This window comes from Eptesicus fuscus, chromosome 3 (genome assembly GCF_027574615.1).
Source record: "Eptesicus fuscus isolate TK198812 chromosome 3, DD_ASM_mEF_20220401, whole genome shotgun sequence".
Taxonomy (NCBI): domain Eukaryota; kingdom Metazoa; phylum Chordata; class Mammalia; order Chiroptera; family Vespertilionidae; genus Eptesicus; species Eptesicus fuscus.
Genome location: NC_072475.1, coordinates 41,462,194 through 41,482,098, shown reverse-complemented (window position 1 = coordinate 41,482,098; position 19,905 = coordinate 41,462,194). Strand labels below are relative to the sequence as shown.

General features: G+C 36.7%; 1 protein-coding gene across 6 annotated transcripts in view; it reads left to right on the top strand.

The window, feature by feature from the left end:
* The window catches only part of DCUN1D1 (defective in cullin neddylation 1 domain containing 1), a 75,762-nt gene that overhangs the window by 26,905 nt on the left and 28,952 nt on the right, over positions 1-19,905 (top strand). For 3 of the 6 annotated variants that reach the window (XM_054713774.1, XM_054713771.1, XM_054713772.1), the window contains exons 5-7: positions 8,342-8,424; positions 8,663-8,759; positions 10,419-10,894. The exons of 1 other annotated variant lie outside the window; for it this stretch is intronic. In XM_054713774.1, coding sequence (XP_054569749.1) covers positions 8,342-8,424; positions 8,663-8,759; positions 10,419-10,498 — 260 coding nt within the window. In that variant the 3' untranslated portion in view covers positions 10,499-10,894. Of the gene's footprint in view, positions 1-5,073; positions 5,156-7,849; positions 7,917-8,341; positions 8,425-8,662; positions 8,760-10,418; positions 10,895-19,905 lie in introns of those variants that run through there. 2 more of the 6 variants (XM_054713775.1, XM_054713773.1) reach the window with 2 other exon arrangements.

Below are 19,905 nucleotides of genomic sequence, written 5' to 3'. Positions count from 1 at the left end.
CGGGGTGGAAGGGTCGTTCAGGGGCGGGGCCAGCTGGGGGGAGGGGCCGCAGGCAGTTGGCCGTCCCTGCCTCCCGGTCGAACTCCCAGTCGAGGGGACAATTTGCATATTAGCCTTTTATTTTTATTTTTTTTATTTTTTTTTTTTTAAATATATATTTTATTGATTTTTTTACAGAGAGGGATAGAGAGCTAGAAACATCGATGAGAAAGAAACATCGATCAGCTGCCTCCTGCACACTCCCTTCTGGGTATGTGCCCGCAACCAAGGAACATGCCCTTGACCAGAATCGAACCTGGGACCCTTGAGTCCGAGGCTGACGCTCTATCCACTGAGCCAAACCGGTTAGGGCTAGCCTTTTATTATATAGGATTATTATATAGGACTAGAGACCCAGTGCGTGAAATCATGTGACCCTCGCCCACCCGCCCGCTGCCCTGCCTTGACACCCTAACCTCTCCACCCAGCGCTCAAGCATGCCTGGCCCTGCCCCCGACCCCTCCAACCTTCTCTGGCCACTTCAAGTCCTGCTCTCGGTTCCGTGAGTTGCCTCGGACTGGTCCCGCCTCCTCCAGGTGCCTCCCCACTTCCACCCCCTCTCTGGAGCAACGTGGCGGCTCCGCCCCATCATGGCGCCAGAGGAGAGCGTGGAAGCCTCACGTCTGCTGCAGGGTTTTGAGCGCCGCTTCCTGGCAGCGTGCGCTGTTCTTCCCCTGGCAGGTGGGCGGTGGGCATGCTGAGTGCGAGCGGTGGGTGGCGAAGGACTGGTGAGGGGGGCGCTATGGGCTCTCACCCTCGCCCTCCCTGCCACGGGATGGTCCCACCTTCTCTGGGCGCCCCCCGCTTCCTCCCTGTCTCTGGAGCAATGCAGTGGCTCTGTCCCACCGCGCACGCACACGCAGCCTCCTGATCGGTTGTTATGGTGTGAGGGCATCATGACCATTAGCATATTGGTTCTTTATTATATAGGAGAGCTGTGCGAGTGATAGTAAGAGCTGGTGTTTTTCATTTTTTGTCATTGTCTATAACCTTATTTCTTGTGACAGTAGGATGGGGTGCTTCCTTTATCACCATCTGCTTCAGTCACCTGCCTGCCATTTCTGATAGTCTTCTGAATCTTAAATGTTTGAAAGGGACTTTCATAAGTCCTCTGTTAGATCTAAAGTAGCATTCGTACCTGGTGTTCATTTAACTTCTACTTTTGAACATAGGGAAAGTGGGCACTTTATTTTAGGAAGTGGTCCATTCTCTTCACAGGATACTCTTGTTATCACACAGTTCTTCCTTACAAGCTAACATCTTTGTCTTTATAACTTCCACTAGAGGCCCTGTGCACGAAATTCGTGCACGGAGGAGGGTTGTCCTTCAGCCCAGCCTGTACCCTCTCCAATCTGGGACCCCTCGAGGGATGTTCGACTGCCCTCTCACAATCCAGGACTGCTGGCTCCCAACTGCTTGCCTGCCTGCCTTCCTGATTGCCCCTAACCGCTTCTGCCTGCCAGCTTGATCACCCCCTAACCACTCTGCTGCCAGTCTGTTTGCCCCCAACTTCCCTCCTCTGCCGGCCTGGTTACCCCTAACTGCCCTCTCCTGCAGGGTTGATCACCTCCAACTGCCCTCCCTTTCAGGCCTGGTCCTTCTCAACTGCCCTCCCTTGCAGGCCAGGTGCCTCCCAACTGCTCTCTCCTGCTGGCCATCTTGTGTCCACATGGGGGCAGGATCTTTGACCACATGGGGGCAGCTATATTGTGTGTTGCAGTGATGATCAATCTGCATATTACTCTTTTATTAGATAGGATAGAGGCCTGGTACAGGGGTGGGGGCCAGCTGGTTTGCCCTGAAGGGCGTCCCGGATCAGGTGGCGGTTCCCTTGGGGCGTGGGGCAGCCTGAGCGAGGGGCCTGTGGTGGTTTGCAGGCGGGCCACGCTCCCTGGCAACGCAAGCGGAGGCCCTGGTATTTGGAATTTATTTTCCTTCTACAATTGAAACTTTGTAGCCTGGAGCAGAGCCAAGTCTGGGGCTCCCTCCAAGGCTGGTAGCCATTTGTGTTGGGGTTATAATTGAAACTTTGTTGCCTTAAGTGGGTGGGCCCGGCCAAGGTGTGCAGAAAGCTTTGCTTCCCCTGTTGCTGGCGGCAACCCTGGCCTGCTCTCTGAAGCTCCATTCTGCCGCCATTTGTTTGAATTTGTTTACCTTCTATAATTGAAACTTTGTAGCTTGAGTGGAGGCTTAGGCCTGGCCAGGGCAGGCAGAAAGCTTGGCTTCCTCTGTTACCTAGGAAACCTTGCTCTCTGTGGCTGTAGCCATCTTGGTTTGGGTTAATTTACATGCTCGCTCTGATTGGATGGTGGGCGTGGCTTGTGGGTGTGTCAGAAGTATGGTCAATTTGCATATTTGTCTATTATTAGATAGGATCATTGCTCTTATTTGTCCTCTACTACACACAGAGGAAGTCTAATCTTAAAAGGTCACTATCACCCTTCTCCTTTGTTCCAGGTCAGTATCCCAATTATTTTAACTGTTCATTTGAGGAGACCTTTATTATTCCTGTTACTGTCCCCTATAGACACATTTCTAGTCTCTCAGTTTCTCTCAGAATAGAGCTCTTGAAGCTGAACATAATACTTCAGACAGAGACTGTTTAATGTAGAATACTGTGGGTCTGTTATTTCTTGTGGAACTGATTATTTATTTGGTCAAAAGTTACATTTGTTCTTTAACAGCCGTGTCATTTTGAGGACCATCCTGAACTTTAATTAGACTAAAGTCTATAGGTTATTTTCTTGTAAACTGTGGTATTCAGTTAGAATCCTACATCTGTTAAATGATTAAAAAGTTTTTAACATTGTTAAACATTTACTTTAATATTTAGGAATAATTTTATTGATTGTTCTTAAAGTGTATTTTCATCTATAAAATCCTCTTTGGCTCTTGTAACAACCCTTTGTGCTAAATAAAAAGAAACCTGTTATCCTCTTTTCATGATGAGGAAAATCATGTCAGAGAATTTGACTTATTATAAGCCCATAACTTTAGAGTTACATGAGAACTACGATTCAACCTCAGATCTGACTCCAGTTTCTGCATTTTAAAAATTACACTATGTTGTTCTAACTGTAGATAGTTCTAAGTAAATGAAAACATTTTGAATAGGATTTTTAATCACTATCCTGTCCTCCCTAGTGAGTTGGCAACATTTTGTTTCCTGTAGGGACAGTGTTTGGATCCAATCTTAATTCATTTTCATGTTCATCTGACACTCAGTTGATCATCTTTTATGAAATCCCACATTGGCCTTTTGATTCTATTTGAAAGAATGACACAGGGTTTACCGCTGTTTGCATTTTTAATTTTACTGTAAGGGATTGTCTCCTTTTCTCTGCATTTTCCTTCTATTCTAACTGCTTTTATTTCTTTCTATCTTATTATTGAATTTGTTCTTTTCAATACTGATTCAGAATCTATAATAGTAAATTTTTTTAAATTATTAAAAAAAAGTAATAGTAAGGAACTCATATTTACCAGGCTCCATTTTAAATGTTTTATATGTATTAACTCATTTAATCCTTAACAACAACCTGTGAGAGTACATACAATTATTTTTATTTTAAACTGAATTAGAGACATGAATTCAGTTGCCCAAGATCATTAACTAGTGCTGGAGTTGAAATTTAAGAGGCTGAAACTATGTTAAAGCACTTCTCTCTAGTTAGGCTATTCTCTCTGTCACTCGGACATTTCTGTCTAAAGGCACTTTTTCCTGTGCTTGTGGCAGTAAACATTTTATCTCTGTTCAACTTAATTTTTTTTTAAAATATATTTTATTGATTTTTTACAGAGAGGAAGAGAGAGGGATAGAGAGTTAGAAACATCGATGAGAGAGAAACATCGATCAGCTGCCTCCTGCACACCCCCTACTGGGGATGTGCCCGCAACCAAGGTACATGCCCTTGACCGGAATCGAACCTGGGACCCTTGAGTCCGCAGGCCAACGCTCTATCCACTGAGCCAAACCGGTTTCGGCTCAACTTAATTTTATCCCTGTTTCAACTCTTAATTTTAGCTTCTTTTTGAGTGTTCCTTTTTCATTCAACATTTATTGACTGCTTACTCTGAGAGCATGGTGTCAGGAGCATCTTAAGTCTGTCTGGGTGAGTTTGCAAAGTCTTCATAAAGACTGAATTACACATTTTCAAGGACGAAAGATAAAGAAGTCATCTCTAATGTGGAGGGAGATGGAGCACCTTTGAGAAACTGCAAGTAAATTCACTTGACTAGAGATGCTAGATTTTATCTGAAGGCAATAGAAAATGAAATCATTGTAGAGTAAAACCATTTTTCAATAAAAATTTTTGAGCTGTTTTAGGCTTATAGCAAAATTGAGCAGGAAGTACAGAGATTGCCCATATACCCCCTTTCACACATGCTTAGCTTCTTCCATTAATTACCTCCCCCACACACCTCCCAAGCATTATCACCCAAAGTTCAAGTTTACATTAAGGTTCATTCTTGGTGTTGTACATTTTGTGGGTTTGGACAAATATATAATGACTTGTATCCACCATTATAGCATCATGCCCTAAAAATCCTCTGCTCTGCCTACTCATCCTTTCCTCCATCCTAACCCCTGGCAACCACTGACCTTTTTACTGTCTCCATAGTTTGCCTTTTCCAGAATGTCATACAGTTGGAATTTTACAGTATATAGGCTTTTCAGGTTGACTTCTTTCACTTAGTAATATTAATATGCATTTGTTTTCCTCCATGTCTTTTCACAGTTTAATAGCTCATTTTGTGTTAGCACTGAATAATATTCCTTCATCTGGATGTACCACAGTCAATATCTGTGCACCTTCTAAAGGACATCTTGGTTGCCTCCAAGTTTTGGCAGTTAGGAATAAAACTATTGTAAACATCTACGGGCAGGTGTTTGTGTGGACATAAGTTTTCACTTCATTTGGGTAGATACCACAGAGTGTGATTGCTGGATCTTATGGTAAGCATATATTTAGTTTTGTAAGAAACTGCCAAACTGTCTTCCAAAGTGGCTGTATCATTTTGCATTCCCACCAGCAATGAATGAGAGTTCCTGTTTCTCCACACCTTCGCCAGCATTTGGTGTTATCAGTGTTTTGGAGTTTGGCCATTCCAAAAGGTGTGTAGTGGTATCTTGTTGTTTTAATCATTGAAGAATTTAACATGGAAGTGACACCAAATTAATATGCCTGAAAGCTTCATTTGAAAGCACTGTTGATCCTTCAAAAGGAGTAGGGGCAGAACTAGAGGGAGAGACTGGTTATGAAGCTGTTGCAGTGATTTAGCTAGACATGAAGAGGACCCTAGTATAGGCCTTGCCAATGGAGATGGAGAAGTCAGAATGAGAGAGCTTCGATTGGAAGTATGTGATGAAGAAGAAAGGAGTTTCCCTACATTTCTCAACACACTTGACTATTTGGAAACGTGGGGGATGTCTGCTGGGTGTCATAATGACTGAGGGTTTCTGCTGACATTAAGGGGATGCTAAATGTCCTGCAATACGTAGGACAGTTCCTCAGAATGAGATGTTTCATTGAGAAACACTGTAGGGTGATGCTATTTATTGAGAGAAATGGAATAGCAGGTCTGTAGAGGTAAGATAATGAGTTCAGTCTGAACCCTATTGAATTAGAGTTTTTGGGGGGCTACCCATTTGAAGATGTCCTTAGGCAATTAGATATATGAATCTAGAAAAATAGAGATAGAAATTTCAGATTTAGGAGTTGTTAGTGTGAAAAAAAGTAAAGGTTTGAAAAATCTGAGGGAAGTGGAAGTGGTTATTGCTGACATACAGTGTTACAGAACACCGACATTTAATGGATGAATGGAGGAAGAGGAGCCTGTAAAATAGAGTAAGAAGGCTAGAGAGGACAGAAGAAAGCAGTAGGGTGCTACCATTAAAGTTGAAAGAAGTTCTATCGAGGTGTGATCAGTTCTGTCAAATATTGCAGAGAGCGAAGTAAATTAAGGACATAAAAGTGTTTACTTGGGAACCACTCCAGAGATCACTTTTAGTGGAGTTGCAGAGGTAGAGACTAGTTTATAGAATTAAATCGTGTGTGGAGGTGAGGAAATGGGATAATGAATGTAGATTACAAAAAGTTGTCTTTTACAACCTGAACTTTCAAACATACGTGTACACTCCTTCCTACTCTTGTCAGAGGCTTACGTTAGGTATTGGCTAACAAATGGGCATTTATAGGTGTCTCATGTTTTACAGGTATTTAAATATTTCATTATTTCTCATTATTTTGTTAAAATTAGGTAAAAAGAAAAAATGATAACACTAATAATGAGCTTAGTTCTTATATATTTAATGCATTTGAAGTGAAGAAGGAAATCATTAAGCATATTAATAACAGCAAATCTTATTCTGCTTGCTAATAACAGCAATTTTACTTAACTGCATGTAAAGCTTGACGGTTGGTAAAGAAAAGGACAAAATTAAAGAACCTGGAAGGAATTTTGGGTATAGAGCTTTACAGACTACAAAGATGAAAAAGGAATTGTGATTAGGAATTGGTGGTGTCATATTTCTAGTTTTCTTAAAACATGGGGATCTGAGTTTGACCTTCAGACATGTTTTAGGAACACATTGTGAAAGTAGAATATCTGTGAAGGGAAGGAGAAAGAGGGTAGCTAGTAAGGTAATGATAGACCCAAGATAGATTTTTTAAACATAGCTGATAACCTGAGCTTGTTTCTTTGTGGAGGGGGAAAGCCAGAAGAAGGCAAAGTTGAAGATGTAGGAAGGGAGGAAAATTAATCAAAAGACAATAGACAAGATTCCTTGAAGAGGCAGAGTGGTACTGGATCCAGAATAGTGGTGCTAGGGGCTTATCTTTGGATAGGAGGAAAAAAACTCCATTGAGTTTAAAGGAAGAGGTAATGACGGGTTTGAAGGTAAGTACATTTGCACGTGGGACCATAGGAAGTGCATTCATTCATTCAACAGTTTCTCAGTAATTGCTGTGTATTTCAGTCTGCCAGTTTGCGTATATGTAGTTCCTGTCCTTAAAGTGGTTGAGATCCTATGAAGATGAGATTTTTTTTTTTCCTTATGGCCTTTTTATATTTTTCAGGTAGGATGTGAGTCTTTTTGAAGTCATTCCTAGTCTCTCATGATTCCCCAGATTATCAAGAATGTTTTGGAAATCATATCTAAAAGGACTTTTAACACATTGCGCACCAGTAATTTTATTGCTAGCTTTACCCAGTGGCCAGATAAGTTTCTATTGAACGAGTACAAAAAACGCTTTACAAAGTATCATACTTTAAAAAGATATTAGCTTGTAAGAACATGTAAGAACTTCAAAACGCAATGGGTATTTAATTTTAAGGTGTGCCTTTAACATTTATGTAAAACACTGTGTAATATGAAAACACGAGAATGCTCATGATGCGCCCGCATGTGTTAAGTTACTTAGGATGTAATTTTTCCTGACCTGGAGATGTAAATTTACTCATTAAAGCTTGATACCTTGTTAACTGCTTTAGTTCCTTGAAAGAGATGATGGGTCTTTCTCTCTGTCATATGTCAGGCGTAGGTTTTTGTCATGTAGCAGTATTGCTTCTTTACCCTTTTCTGCTACAATCATCATTAAATGGGCATTACATAATTTCATCATATTTTTAAAACAAATCTTAGTTTATTAATTTTAATTTTTAAATAAAAATTAATAGTCTCCTTGAGGACAGGATCAGAGAGCTAACATCTTGGAAAATTGGTTAGGATTGTGTATAGGAATTCTTTGCATTACAACTTGTAGGTGTATGTCAGTGGCTCTCAACTAGGGTCAATTTTGTCTCTCAGGGGACCTTTGGCAATGTCTGGAGACATCTTTGGTGGTCACCACCAGGGATAGGATGGAGCTGGTATTGTCATCTGGTGGCTAGAGGCCAGAGATGCTGCTATTGCTACAATGCATGGGACATCCCTCCACAACAAAAAATTATCTGGCTCAAAATGTCAAAAGTGCTGAGGTTGGGAAACACTGGTATACATTAACATTTGAGTACTGATGAACTAGTCAAGCCTGCTTATTACATTATCTAATTGAAACTTTAGAAACACCCTTTGAGGTAAGTGGTATTCTTCTTGCCCTGATGGAACCGTCCATTGGTGATGGAGCCAGGCTACAAACCTTGGGCTTATTTCTTTCGGGAAATTTTAATATGTAAGTATTCAGAGCACAAGGGTTAGTGGTTTTTTTTTTTTTTTTTTAGTCTTTCTGTGGTCTAACCTGTTTTTTTAAGATAAATATTCATGGCATTTGACATACATAATTTATTTTTAATATTACAGATCTAGAAATGGCCATTGCCTACTGGAATTTAGTGCTTAATGGAAGATTTAAATTCTTAGACTTATGGAATAAATTTTTGTTGGTAAGTTCATGTTTTCTGCAGTTCCTTGTTTTCTCTAACATTTTGTTTTGTTTGAAAATAAATTAAAGTATGATATATTTTAAAGCATGATTGACTCTTATCAGAGCATGTAATGAACATAGAATGAGAATTTTGATTAGTAAAATTTCTATACACAAATTGGTTTGCATTCTTGTATTTAGTATCATCTGGACTTAAAAAAAAACCTCTTTTTAGTGATTTGGATTTTTTTAAATAGGAACATCATAAACGATCCATACCAAAAGATACTTGGAATCTTCTTCTAGACTTCAGTACAATGATTGCAGATGACATGTCTAATTATGATGAGGAAGGTAATAAAAAGTTTTGCCCTTCGAGTTTTTTGTTTTTACCTGCCTTCTTTTATCATATACTTTGAACTTCTTGTCTACTTCTGTTTTTCTCGGAGTTGGATTTCCCTCTTCTGAGCTTTTATTTGTGCTCTTCTAAATGTATGGAATGCCTTCATTTCTTTATCAGTCTATAGTTTCTTTAAATACCAACTCAGTAGTCATATCTTCCAAAAAGGCATGAGTAATTTTCATTCATGTTTAGAGATTTTCAGATTATTTTAGGAAACCTGTTCTCTTAGCAAAGTACTTTTATATGTATATCTTTTATTATTATGTGTTTGTCTTATCTGTGAAGTTGAATAGTAAACTCCTTAACCCTTTGCACTCGCTTGCTTTTTTTCTCTCGATTCCTTTATTCTAATGCTAACCATGTCGAGTCACACTCGACATCCGACATCCGAGTGCAAAAGGTTAAGTTTAGTGACTTTGTCTAATTTGAAATGTACTTTAGCTGCCTACTATAACACTATTGACATTCAATAAATATTCAGATTAAGTGCTTTTGTTATTTCTTCCTGTAAAGATGATGATGCTACCATCTACTTCCTGTTTATCTAGAAGTGGCAGTGATTTACATTGACTTCTTCATACATACCTAGTCCCCCCTTGAGAATTAGCTGGATCTGTTTTTGAGATTGTTGAACAGACAGAGGTGTTCTTTGAAAAATCTCCAGTGACCTTGGCCTCCTTAAAAGTGTCTTGGAGCCATTCATATAATCTAACCAGAGATGATGTTATTTTATTCTTTTTGTTTTCATTGTAATTTATAGTGTTCACTAAAAAGTAAGAAATGCCTAATCTTGCATATGAATGATAATTGTGCTGCTAGGCCTTATAGAAAACTGAAGAACTTTCTGATTTAGAGGTTGGCATATGGACGTATAGAGGCGTGCAGTTTAAAATTTTTTAGTATTTATCATGAAAAAGGATAGATTTGGATACTTGCTGTTAATTTTCTTAAGATTTTTTATAAGAATTCCAAAAAATGCCTGAAAATTTGTTTCCTCCGACCTACTATGCTTTAAGCACTGGCAGCATGCCAGTATATTATGGTTATTCCTTACGCTACCAATTTTGACCAAATTGCTGTAGTGGCCTGACTTCAGTGGCTTTCAGAAAATCATATTATTATTATTTAAGAAATATTTTTATTAATTTCAAGAAGGAAGAGAGGGCGAGGGAGAGAGAGAGAGATGAGAGAGAATCATTGATTGGCTGCCTCCTGCATGCCGCACACTGGGGATGGAGCCTGCAAACCGGGCATGTGCCCTGACCAGGAATTGAGCCATGACCTGGTTCATAGGTCGACACTCAACCACTGAGCCACTCTGGCCAGGCAAACCATAATATTATTGATGGATTAGCAGAAGAGTAATTTTTATCATTGAAAGAATGATCAAGTATTAGAATAATAGAGCAGAGAGAATATAAGAAAACTTCAGGTAGAAACTCTATAAAGCTTGAATTTTGAAAGTCCTATCAGTGGGAATATTTATAAAGATATACTTTATTATGTGGAAGGTAGTTAAAATATAAAGGAACCTATTAAAATGTTAGTCTTATTTCTGCTTTTCTTTCTTTCCTTCCTCCCATATATTCCCCCCCCCCCCCCCCCCCCAGGAGCATGGCCTGTTCTTATTGATGACTTTGTGGAATTTGCACGCCCTCAAATTGCTGGGACAAAAAGTACAACAGTGTAGCACTAAAGGAACCTTCTAGAATGTACATAGTCTGTACAATAAATACAACGGAAAATTGCACAGTCAATTTCTGCTGGCTGGACTGAACTGAAGATCAATCCTCGTAATTCAGACTGAGGGTTGAGACAAAACTTTAAGGATACATCTTGGACCATATCGTATTCCATTCTTCTAATGGTGGTTTGGGCTTGTCTTCTAGTCTGGGCCGCTCTAACCATTTATAATTCTACATTGTGGATTTCATCTTATATCTGTGGACCATCCTAGTTTATTCTCCCATGAGTCTTAGAAGCTTTATGGTGATTATTTTGAGGTTTCCATTCTTGCATAAAGCACAATGCTGTCTTCATCAGAAAACAGTGTGGCATAAGAATTAAACATGAACATCACAAACAATTTATAAAAACTTCTTAAATATATGCTTTGGGCTAGTTGCAAAGACTATGCTAATAGCACTTCCAATGAGAGTGATATATTTAAGTGTACCAGATCTGGAATGGTGTTTTGGTTTGGGGGATTTTTTTTTTTTCCTGGAAAATCACATGTATTGTTGATGTGAGTAGAGAATCTGATGAAAAAAATGTCAAAATAACCAACGTGAAAAATTTTTAGGATAACTTCTTGTGCCTACCTGAAAAATGTATTGTGTTTCAGACCCTCGATTTCAAAAGGTCACACAGACCTACTCTACTCTTACCTATGTTTATATATAGTTGTCCTACAGGGAGCTTTTATTTAGAAAATGTCTGCATAATGTTAGATTCTACTGTCTACATTCTGCAGCACATAATTGGATTTCATTATGATTTTGAAATGCTTATATGCCTGTTGAATAAGTTAAACTATTTAATTTGTTTTGAATGTTTTAGATTGCTACACAATACAATATTCTAAATTTAGGCATGAGGGTTTATTTTATTTTTTTAGCACACCATGGAACAAAAATGAAATTTTCTTAATTTATAAGAAGATAGTAGGAATTAAATTTTGAAAATGGTTGTGATGAGCCATGACGTTCAATCCTCATAGGTACTGCTTTTTCAGACAAATAGTCCATTTTTGATGACCTTATTTTGTTGAAACTGCTTTAACTGCTAATCACTGTGGTTGCCAAATACTTCAGGAGCAAAGATTTTCAAGCAAGCATGCACTTGATGCAAAATACCAATCTGGCTTCTATTTTTGTAAATTATTCAGTCTCTTTACTGTTTTTGTTTCACTCAAATTTGATGTTTTCACATCAAAGCAGAATTCTGTCTTGTATGTATTATATTCATTACAAGACCTATGAACTGCTTTTATGCTGAAAATGCTGATTTTCCTGTTCACTTCCTGACACGTGAAGGAGGATTTATTGCCTTTTTAAAGATTTCTGTAAGGTAGGTTAAAAAATGTAAAACTTCAAATGTTGGATGCCTATGGACTTTAACAGGAATAGGTTTTGCTTGTGTATCCAGGTACTCTCTAAGATCTAATGTTGAAATTATCAAAGGAATGTACTTCAGCTTAGCAGTACGTTTTAGATGTGGAAATGATTTTAAGAACAATGACATATTAAGACCACTTTTTATTTACATGATTTTGAAATTGACTAGAAAGGTTTCCCACAGATCTTACATTAATATTCCAATCATATTCTTCCTAAAGAAAAATAAGAAAATTTCTATTCAGGTTACTGGAATTGGTTATTTGGGGAGAAAAAAAAAAAAAAGGAAGAAAAAAGAAGAATCCTGCTGCTTCCCTTTCAAGTATTTCCTGATTTCATATTTGTAAATATAAAGAGGAACTTCAATTATGAAAAAATTTAAAAGATATATGTATTATTTTGTTTCCTGTCTTGAAGATTTTGAGTTATGGTATTGTTTTCAGATAGATTAATTCAAGTATGCGGTGTCTTGAAATGAGATCCCATTCGTTTTTCCCCCCATTATAAATTGTTTTTCATAAAAGTCTGATATTGGTTCATGGCCTAGTGCCTTGGGTTTTACAGACTTTTCCTTTTAAATGTAAGACCTTTTCAACAAAATAGTATTTGTCATCAGTTTGGTACTAAACATTTATAATTACTGTGTAATTATAAACAAAAATACGTAATCTTTGAATATAATTATGTAGCATAAAAGTTAAGGTTGTTCACTCTATGATGGCATCTTAGAATTAAACAATATTATTCCTAGGGCTGAAAAGAGAAGACTGATTTAATGTGGTATGATTACTCTGAGGATCAATGTCTGGTTACAGGGAATATTCTGTACTAAAAATGCTTACACGTATGGTTGTGTGTGTGAGTGCATGCATGTGAGTGCATGTCTGTGAGAAAGAGGTTGAAACACACACACACACACACACACACACACACACACACACACGAATTGCTTTAATTCATTAGTGTTTCCATCTTCATTCTGGTCAACTCCCCATGCTGATTCTTTGTTTTAAACTGAACCACAGGTACAGTTTCCTCTTTGCCAAATGTCAAAACAGGTACACATTTTAAAATATAATGCTTTTAAAATACTAAAGTGTATAAAATTAGAAGTGCCCACATATATAAAAATACTTGAGATCAAGATTATCTTCAGTGACTATCATCAGCATATCTCTGTAAATTCAATTGTGTTCCTTACAATCCCTGTCATATTACAACAGAGGCAATAAAAGCTTCAGTGAAATTGCCATGCCTAAATCTTTTCACACATTATTTCAGTGTAATACTTTTAAAGACTAAAATATACCTGAAACTTATCCAGGAAGAATAAATTCCCTGGAAAGAGCATTGTAATGGCAAGTTTTAGGAAGAAAAGACATGCCAAGTCTTGTTTACTACATTTAAAATGTTTACAGCTATACTGGGCTGCTTTATTTAATTAACAGTACTGTAGTTGTGTAATATGGCATTGTAAGTGTGTGTTCTTCATTAGACTTTTTAAAAAAAGTTTTAATGAGAGAAAATAAACTTAATAAAATACATGGGAAATCTTTTATATAATATCCTTACTGGGGAATCCTTATTTAAGCAAAGGTATACTATTTTTTTCCTCAGAAAGACTTAAGTGAATGAAGTGTTCTATTTTTTATTTGATGATAAGTTTGAGTAGTTGTAGCTAATTTAATGTGCACTTTGCTTAGATTTTTTAAAAACGTTACTATTAAAACTACGTATTGTAAACCTTCTGTAACTTTTACTTATGAATGACAGAAGAAAGTTAAATCTAATGAAATAATTTTGGAATAAAAAAAAAGAAAGTGGTGCTGGGGAAATTTATTATAGTTCACAAAGTATGCCTTTGTAAACCTGAATCAACTTTTAGCAAGAATTAATTTATGTAGTTCTAAATGTTAATTTGTGTATATTTAATAGAAAATACTTATTTGGCACCTCAGCAGTTTTCTTTAAATGTTTATACTTTTAACAATATGATTTATATTGAAGACATAGATGTTTTGATAAGATTTTATTAAATTTGGTAATGTAATGCTAAAATGTTTTTAAAATGTGAACTATTTAACATATATCTTAATAATTGAGGACACAATACCTGGGTTGTGATTTCTACAAAATGTGATAATTAGGGTTCAAATTATGGCTCATCATTTAATTGATTATAAACAAGTATATTTCTGAGCTCTTTACTTGCCTCCATTTTTACAACCATATAGTAATAATTTCTATTTTTATTTTATAAAAATGTGAAGTTTGATATTACAGTACCTTTACCTTTGATTTCTGAGGGGAAGGGGTTTATATTTGACAGTTTAGATAAATTTGAAAATTCATAATAGTACATGCTCCTTTTCCAGATTTATCCTTACTATTTGTTGCCATTTTGGTTGAATACTGGCTTGATTTGTATCTGATTCTGGAGGCAGATAATGCTGTTTTTTGTTTGTTTTTTAACCTTATAACACAGTTACATAAATGGTTTTACCAGAGCATTCTTGCCATCCTATTTTCTTAATGGCCTGTTGGATAATTGGCATTTCCTGCTGACCAGCTAATTTATATGACAACTTTCCACTAGGCTCAATGTTTTGTGTTAATGTGGCTTTTGACTTCTTTGGTTGACTTTTTTTTTTATGTCATGAGGGAAATTCTGATAAAAGATGCACAGCGTTTGTTGTAGTAGATGAAATTCCTGAAAGCAATGTCTTTATTTATGGAATTTTAAAGGCATATTATTTTGTGAATCATCATTATTATCTATTTTTAAAATTGAGATTATAAAATGTGTATTTTAATTTATATATCCAAGTTTTTCTTACGAGTTTTGCTTAAGTATGTTTTGTTTTGTATTTGTGCTGTGCAGAAATCAATGTTGCTTGTCCTAGAACATTGGTTTTTAAGCCATACCTTAAGGCTGCTGTATTTCTTGAGGTTGGGCCATAGCAGGCAGGCTGGCTCTTCTTCCACTTCATCTGTAGCTTTTTACTTTAATCCTTGTTGTAGAACTTGGCATTGCATATGAGATTTTTTTTTGGGGGGGGGGGGGAAGGGGAAGTGTTTGGTTAAAAAATTTTTTTTTTAATACTAGCTTAGAGGGAAATCCTCTTCAGCAGGTTTTTCAGTGGACTGGAAAGAGATGGAATCAAATTGAAATTAAAGCTGGCCTGGTCATAGAAGACAGCACTGCTCTGAAAAGAAGAATCTATCAGATCAGTTTAAAGCAAAAAATAATTTGAACCAAAATAATGAAAAGAAAGCTTGATTTGAAATAAAAAACGTGAAACTTACCAGAGGCAGCATGTGAGTAGTTTAATCACCAAATAAAAAAAACAAAAGGATAATGCTTATTTTACATTTAGAATATATATATATATTAAAATTTTATTTTAGATTATGAAATATTCTAAGAAAATTTGTATCTAATGGAAAACTTGGGCACTAACAAATAGATTTTTCACTAAAAGGAATACTGTAGGGCATAAGATTAGGGGAAAACAAAGTGGTGAAGAGAAAAGGCTAATGTAAGCTGTAGACAATGATTTGTTAACATTATACATAGCTAACAGTAATATTTTGCTCAGTAAGGTTTAGAGATGTGTGTACTTGGAATCCTTTAAAATAGCATGTTTAGTTTTTAAACAAATGCTAATAATATTCTTATATTAGAATTTATTGTACAGAAGCTACAATGAATAGGCTGTCAGAGCTTTAAAATAGTCCTAAGAGTTGGTTGTAATGGTACTATAAAAATACAGCTTTATTGAAGTACTAGAGGCCTGATGCATGGAATTCATGCAAGAGTGGGCCTTCACAGCCCTGGCGCCTCCCTCGCAACCACTACGGCTGCCTGGATCCCTCGCAGCCCCGGCAGCTGCAGCCCAAGGCTTTGTCCAGAAGGTCATCCGGAAGATCATTCCACTGTTCAGCCGTTCAGTCCATTTGCACATTACGCTTTTATTATTATAGATGTCTTTTGTATCTGGCTGCTTTCAGTTGGTATATTTTTGAGGTTTATCCATGCTGTAGTGTATACCTGTACTTAGTTCCTTTATATAGTGTTCCACTGTATGGATATTCTACATTTTGTTTATCCCTTCACCAGTTAATGGACATTGGATTGTTCACATTTTTGTTGTTATGAATGGTAAGAATGTTTATGTACTTGTCTTTGTGTGGATGTATGTTTTCATTTCTCTTAGGTAGATTCCTAAGAATGTAATTGTTATATTGGTTGGAAAATTTATGTTTAACTTTCTAAAAACTGTCCAACTGTCTTCCATGTGTCTATTGGATGTGCAATTTGGGTGAGTATGAGGTGGCCTGAGGGATTGCTATAAAATTACTTAAAATAGACATGTATTTACCTGAAGGTAGTATTTTTTGTAGCCAGTGAGGGTAGTTATACTCTTCCAGTGGCAGTTCTGGTCCTGTAGTGAACTCTGGTGAGACGGACGGCGTAGGTGAGGAGTGGGTGCTGATGGCTGGTGCTTTGTGCTATTCTATGTATCATATTTGGTTGATACAGCTATTTAGCTAGCCTGTGACTGGTGGTATTACCTAAACATTGACAAAAAACTGCATGGATATGTCACACCCTCATTATTAAGTTTCCCAGAGCTCTTGCTCTGAGATGACCAGAAAGTCTTAATAAAAAATTTAGTTGGTAGTGTTTTGTTGCTGCCAGCTTCCTGTGTTCTTACACATAGTGGACATTGCGTAGTGCTTTATAAGTTTTAAATGGAAAATTTCAGACATACACAAAAGTAGAATGGTTTAATGAACCTACTTCAACATGATCAGTTCATGGCTAGTCTTGTTTTATCTGTATGCCATCCATCTTCCCAATTGGATTTATTTTGAAGAAAGTCTTAGCAATTGTATGTCTAAAAGATAAAGACTCTTACATAAACCATAATACCATCAGTGTTAACAATTTCTTAGTGATTATCTAGTTAGTATTAAAATTGTCTTTTTTTTTTTTTCTCCAATTCAAGTTAGGTGTCAAAGACGGTCCATACATGGTATGTATCTCTAATCTTTTAACCTAGCGGTCCCCATACTTCCCACTCCTTGGCTTGGAATTCATTTGTTTGAAAAAGCAGTGGTTGCTTTTTAAATTTTAAAACATGCAATTTATATTTAAGGTGACATTTGATATACTTAATGTATTTTAGAAAATATATATTTTTAAATATATTTTATTGATTTTTTTACAGAGAGGAAGAGAGACTTAGAAATATCGATTAGCTGCCTCTTGCACACCCCCTCCTGGGGATGTGCCTGCAACCAAGGTACATGCCCTTGACCGGAATCGAACCTGGGACCTCTGAGTCCGCAGGCCGACGCTCTATCCACTGAACCAAACCGATTTCGGCTAGAAAATATTTTCACAGTTAATGAAGTATAATATAAAAGGCTGTGATAATTATATCAATATACCACTAATTAAAAAGTATAATGGGACTTCTATCCAGAATATTTAAAGAGCTTTTATAACTTAATAAAAAGACAATTCAATTTACAAATGAACAAAGGATTTGAAAGACATTTCTAAAAAAAATGATACAAATGGCCAATAAGCATATGAAAAGATTCTCAACATCATTAGTAATTAGAGAAATGCAAATCAAAACTACAATGAAATATTTCATACCCATTGGGATTGCTTTAATAAAAAAGATAAGTGTTGAGGATTTTGACAAATTGGAACATTGGTGAGACTGTAAACTGGTGCTGCTGCTTTGGAACAGTTTGGCTGTTTCTCAAAAAGTTAAAATTAGTATATGACCTAGCAATTCCAGTCTTGACAATCCTCCTATATAATAAAAGGCTAATATGTAAATTTTCCCTTGAACCAGGGGGTGGGGCCGACCGGCCAACTGCCCGCTGGCCTCACCCCCAATTGGCCCCCACCCATGCACAAATTCGTGCACTGGGCCTCTAGTATAAGAGAATTGAAAATACATATTCATACTTCAGATCCTGGTAAACACCATTCTATTTTGTGTGTGAGTTTATTTTAGATATCTCATATAAGTGGAATTACACTGTATTTGTCTTTGTGATTGCCTTATTTCACTTACAATGATGTCCTCAAGTTTCATTTATATGGTAGCATGTGTCAGGATATAGTCCATTTTATTTATTTTTTATTTTTATTTATTTATTTTTTTAAATTTCTTTATTGATTAAGGTGTCACATATTTGTCTTCATCCCCCCATTCCCATCCCACACCCCTCCCCACGGATGCCCCAACGCCCTGTTGAACTTAACCATTGGTTAGGCTCATATGCATGCACACAAGTCCTTTGGTTGATCTCTCCCCCCTCCCCCTACCCACCCCTATCCTCCCTCTGAGGCCCGATAGTCCGATCGATGCCTCCTTGTTTCTGGTTCTGTTCTTGCTCCTCAGTCTATGTTGTTCATCATTTCCCCTAGATGAGCGAGATCATATGTCACTAGATATATATTTATAAGAACTGAATGTGAGACGAGCAATAATAGTTATGCTGACAGGCAAATGAATCAGTCTGTAGTGAGGTCCATTTTATGTGTATACCATATTTTATCCATTTATCTGTTAGTGGACATTTGGCTATTGTGAATAGTGCTGCTGTAAACTTAAGTGTGCATATATCTCATGAGACCTTTTAGTTCTTTTGTATATATATCTAGAATTGGAATTGCTTGATCATATAGTAGTTCTATTTTTAATTTTTTGAGGAACTGGCATACAATTTTCCATAGCAATTGCATCCTACCCACAGTACTCAAGGGTTCTAATTTCTCCATATGCTCACCAATTGTTTTGTTTTATCTTTTTTCTTTTGATACTAGCCATCCTAATGGGGATGATGTGATATTGTGATTTTGATTTGCATTTCTCTGATTAGCAATGTTGAGCACCTTTTCATGTGCTTGTTGGGCATTTGTATATCTTTGGAGAAATTCTATACAAGTCCTTTGCCCATTTTTAAATTGGATCATTTTAAATTTTTTTGTTGTTGAGTTGCAGGAGGTTTTTTTTTTAAAATTCTAGATATTAATCTGGTCTAATATGTCATTAAGTCCAATGTTTTCATATTAATTTTCTGTCTGGATAATCTATCCATTGATGAAAGTGGTGGAGTAGTGAGAAATCCCCTACTACTATTGTATTACTTTTTCTCACTTTAAGCCTGTTAATATTTTCTTCATATAAAAAGGTGAGGGTTTTGTATGTGTTATCATAAAAGATTTTCTACATAAAAGATTGTCATCTAAAGACATAATTTTACTTCTTTCAATTTAGATGCCTTTTGTTTCTTACTTGACAAATTATTCTTACTAGGACTTCCTGTACTATGTTGCATACAAGTGGCAAAAGTGGGCATCCTTGTTTCTGATGTTAGAGGAAAGGCTTTGCATCTCACCACTGAGTACTAGTATAATGTTAGTTGTGGGCTTTTCATATATGGTCTTTATTGTGTTGAGATTGTTTCTTTTTGTTCCTAGTTTGTTGATGTTTTTTCTTAATCCAAAAGGGTCTTGTCAAATGCTTTTCTGCGCCAATTAGAATGATCACGTAGTTTTTACCTTTCATTCTGTTAGTTTGGTATATTAGAATAACTGATTTTTCTATGTTGAGTCATCCTTAAATTCCAGGAATAACTCCCACTTGGTCGTGGTGTATAATTTTTTAATGCGCTGTTGAATTTGATTTGCTGGTATTTTGTTGAGACTTTTTGCATCAATATTCATTAGGGATATTGGTCTGTAGTTTTCTTGTCGTGTTTCTTTGGCTTTGATATCAGGGTAATGCTGGCTTCACAGAATGAGTTTGGAAGCTTTCCCTTTTCTTCAATTTTTTTGAAAGAGTTTGAGGATGATCAATATTAAATATATGGTGGAATTCTCCAATGAAGCCATCTGGTTTTCTGAGCTTTTCTTTGTTGTGGGGTTTTTCACTACAGATACAATTTC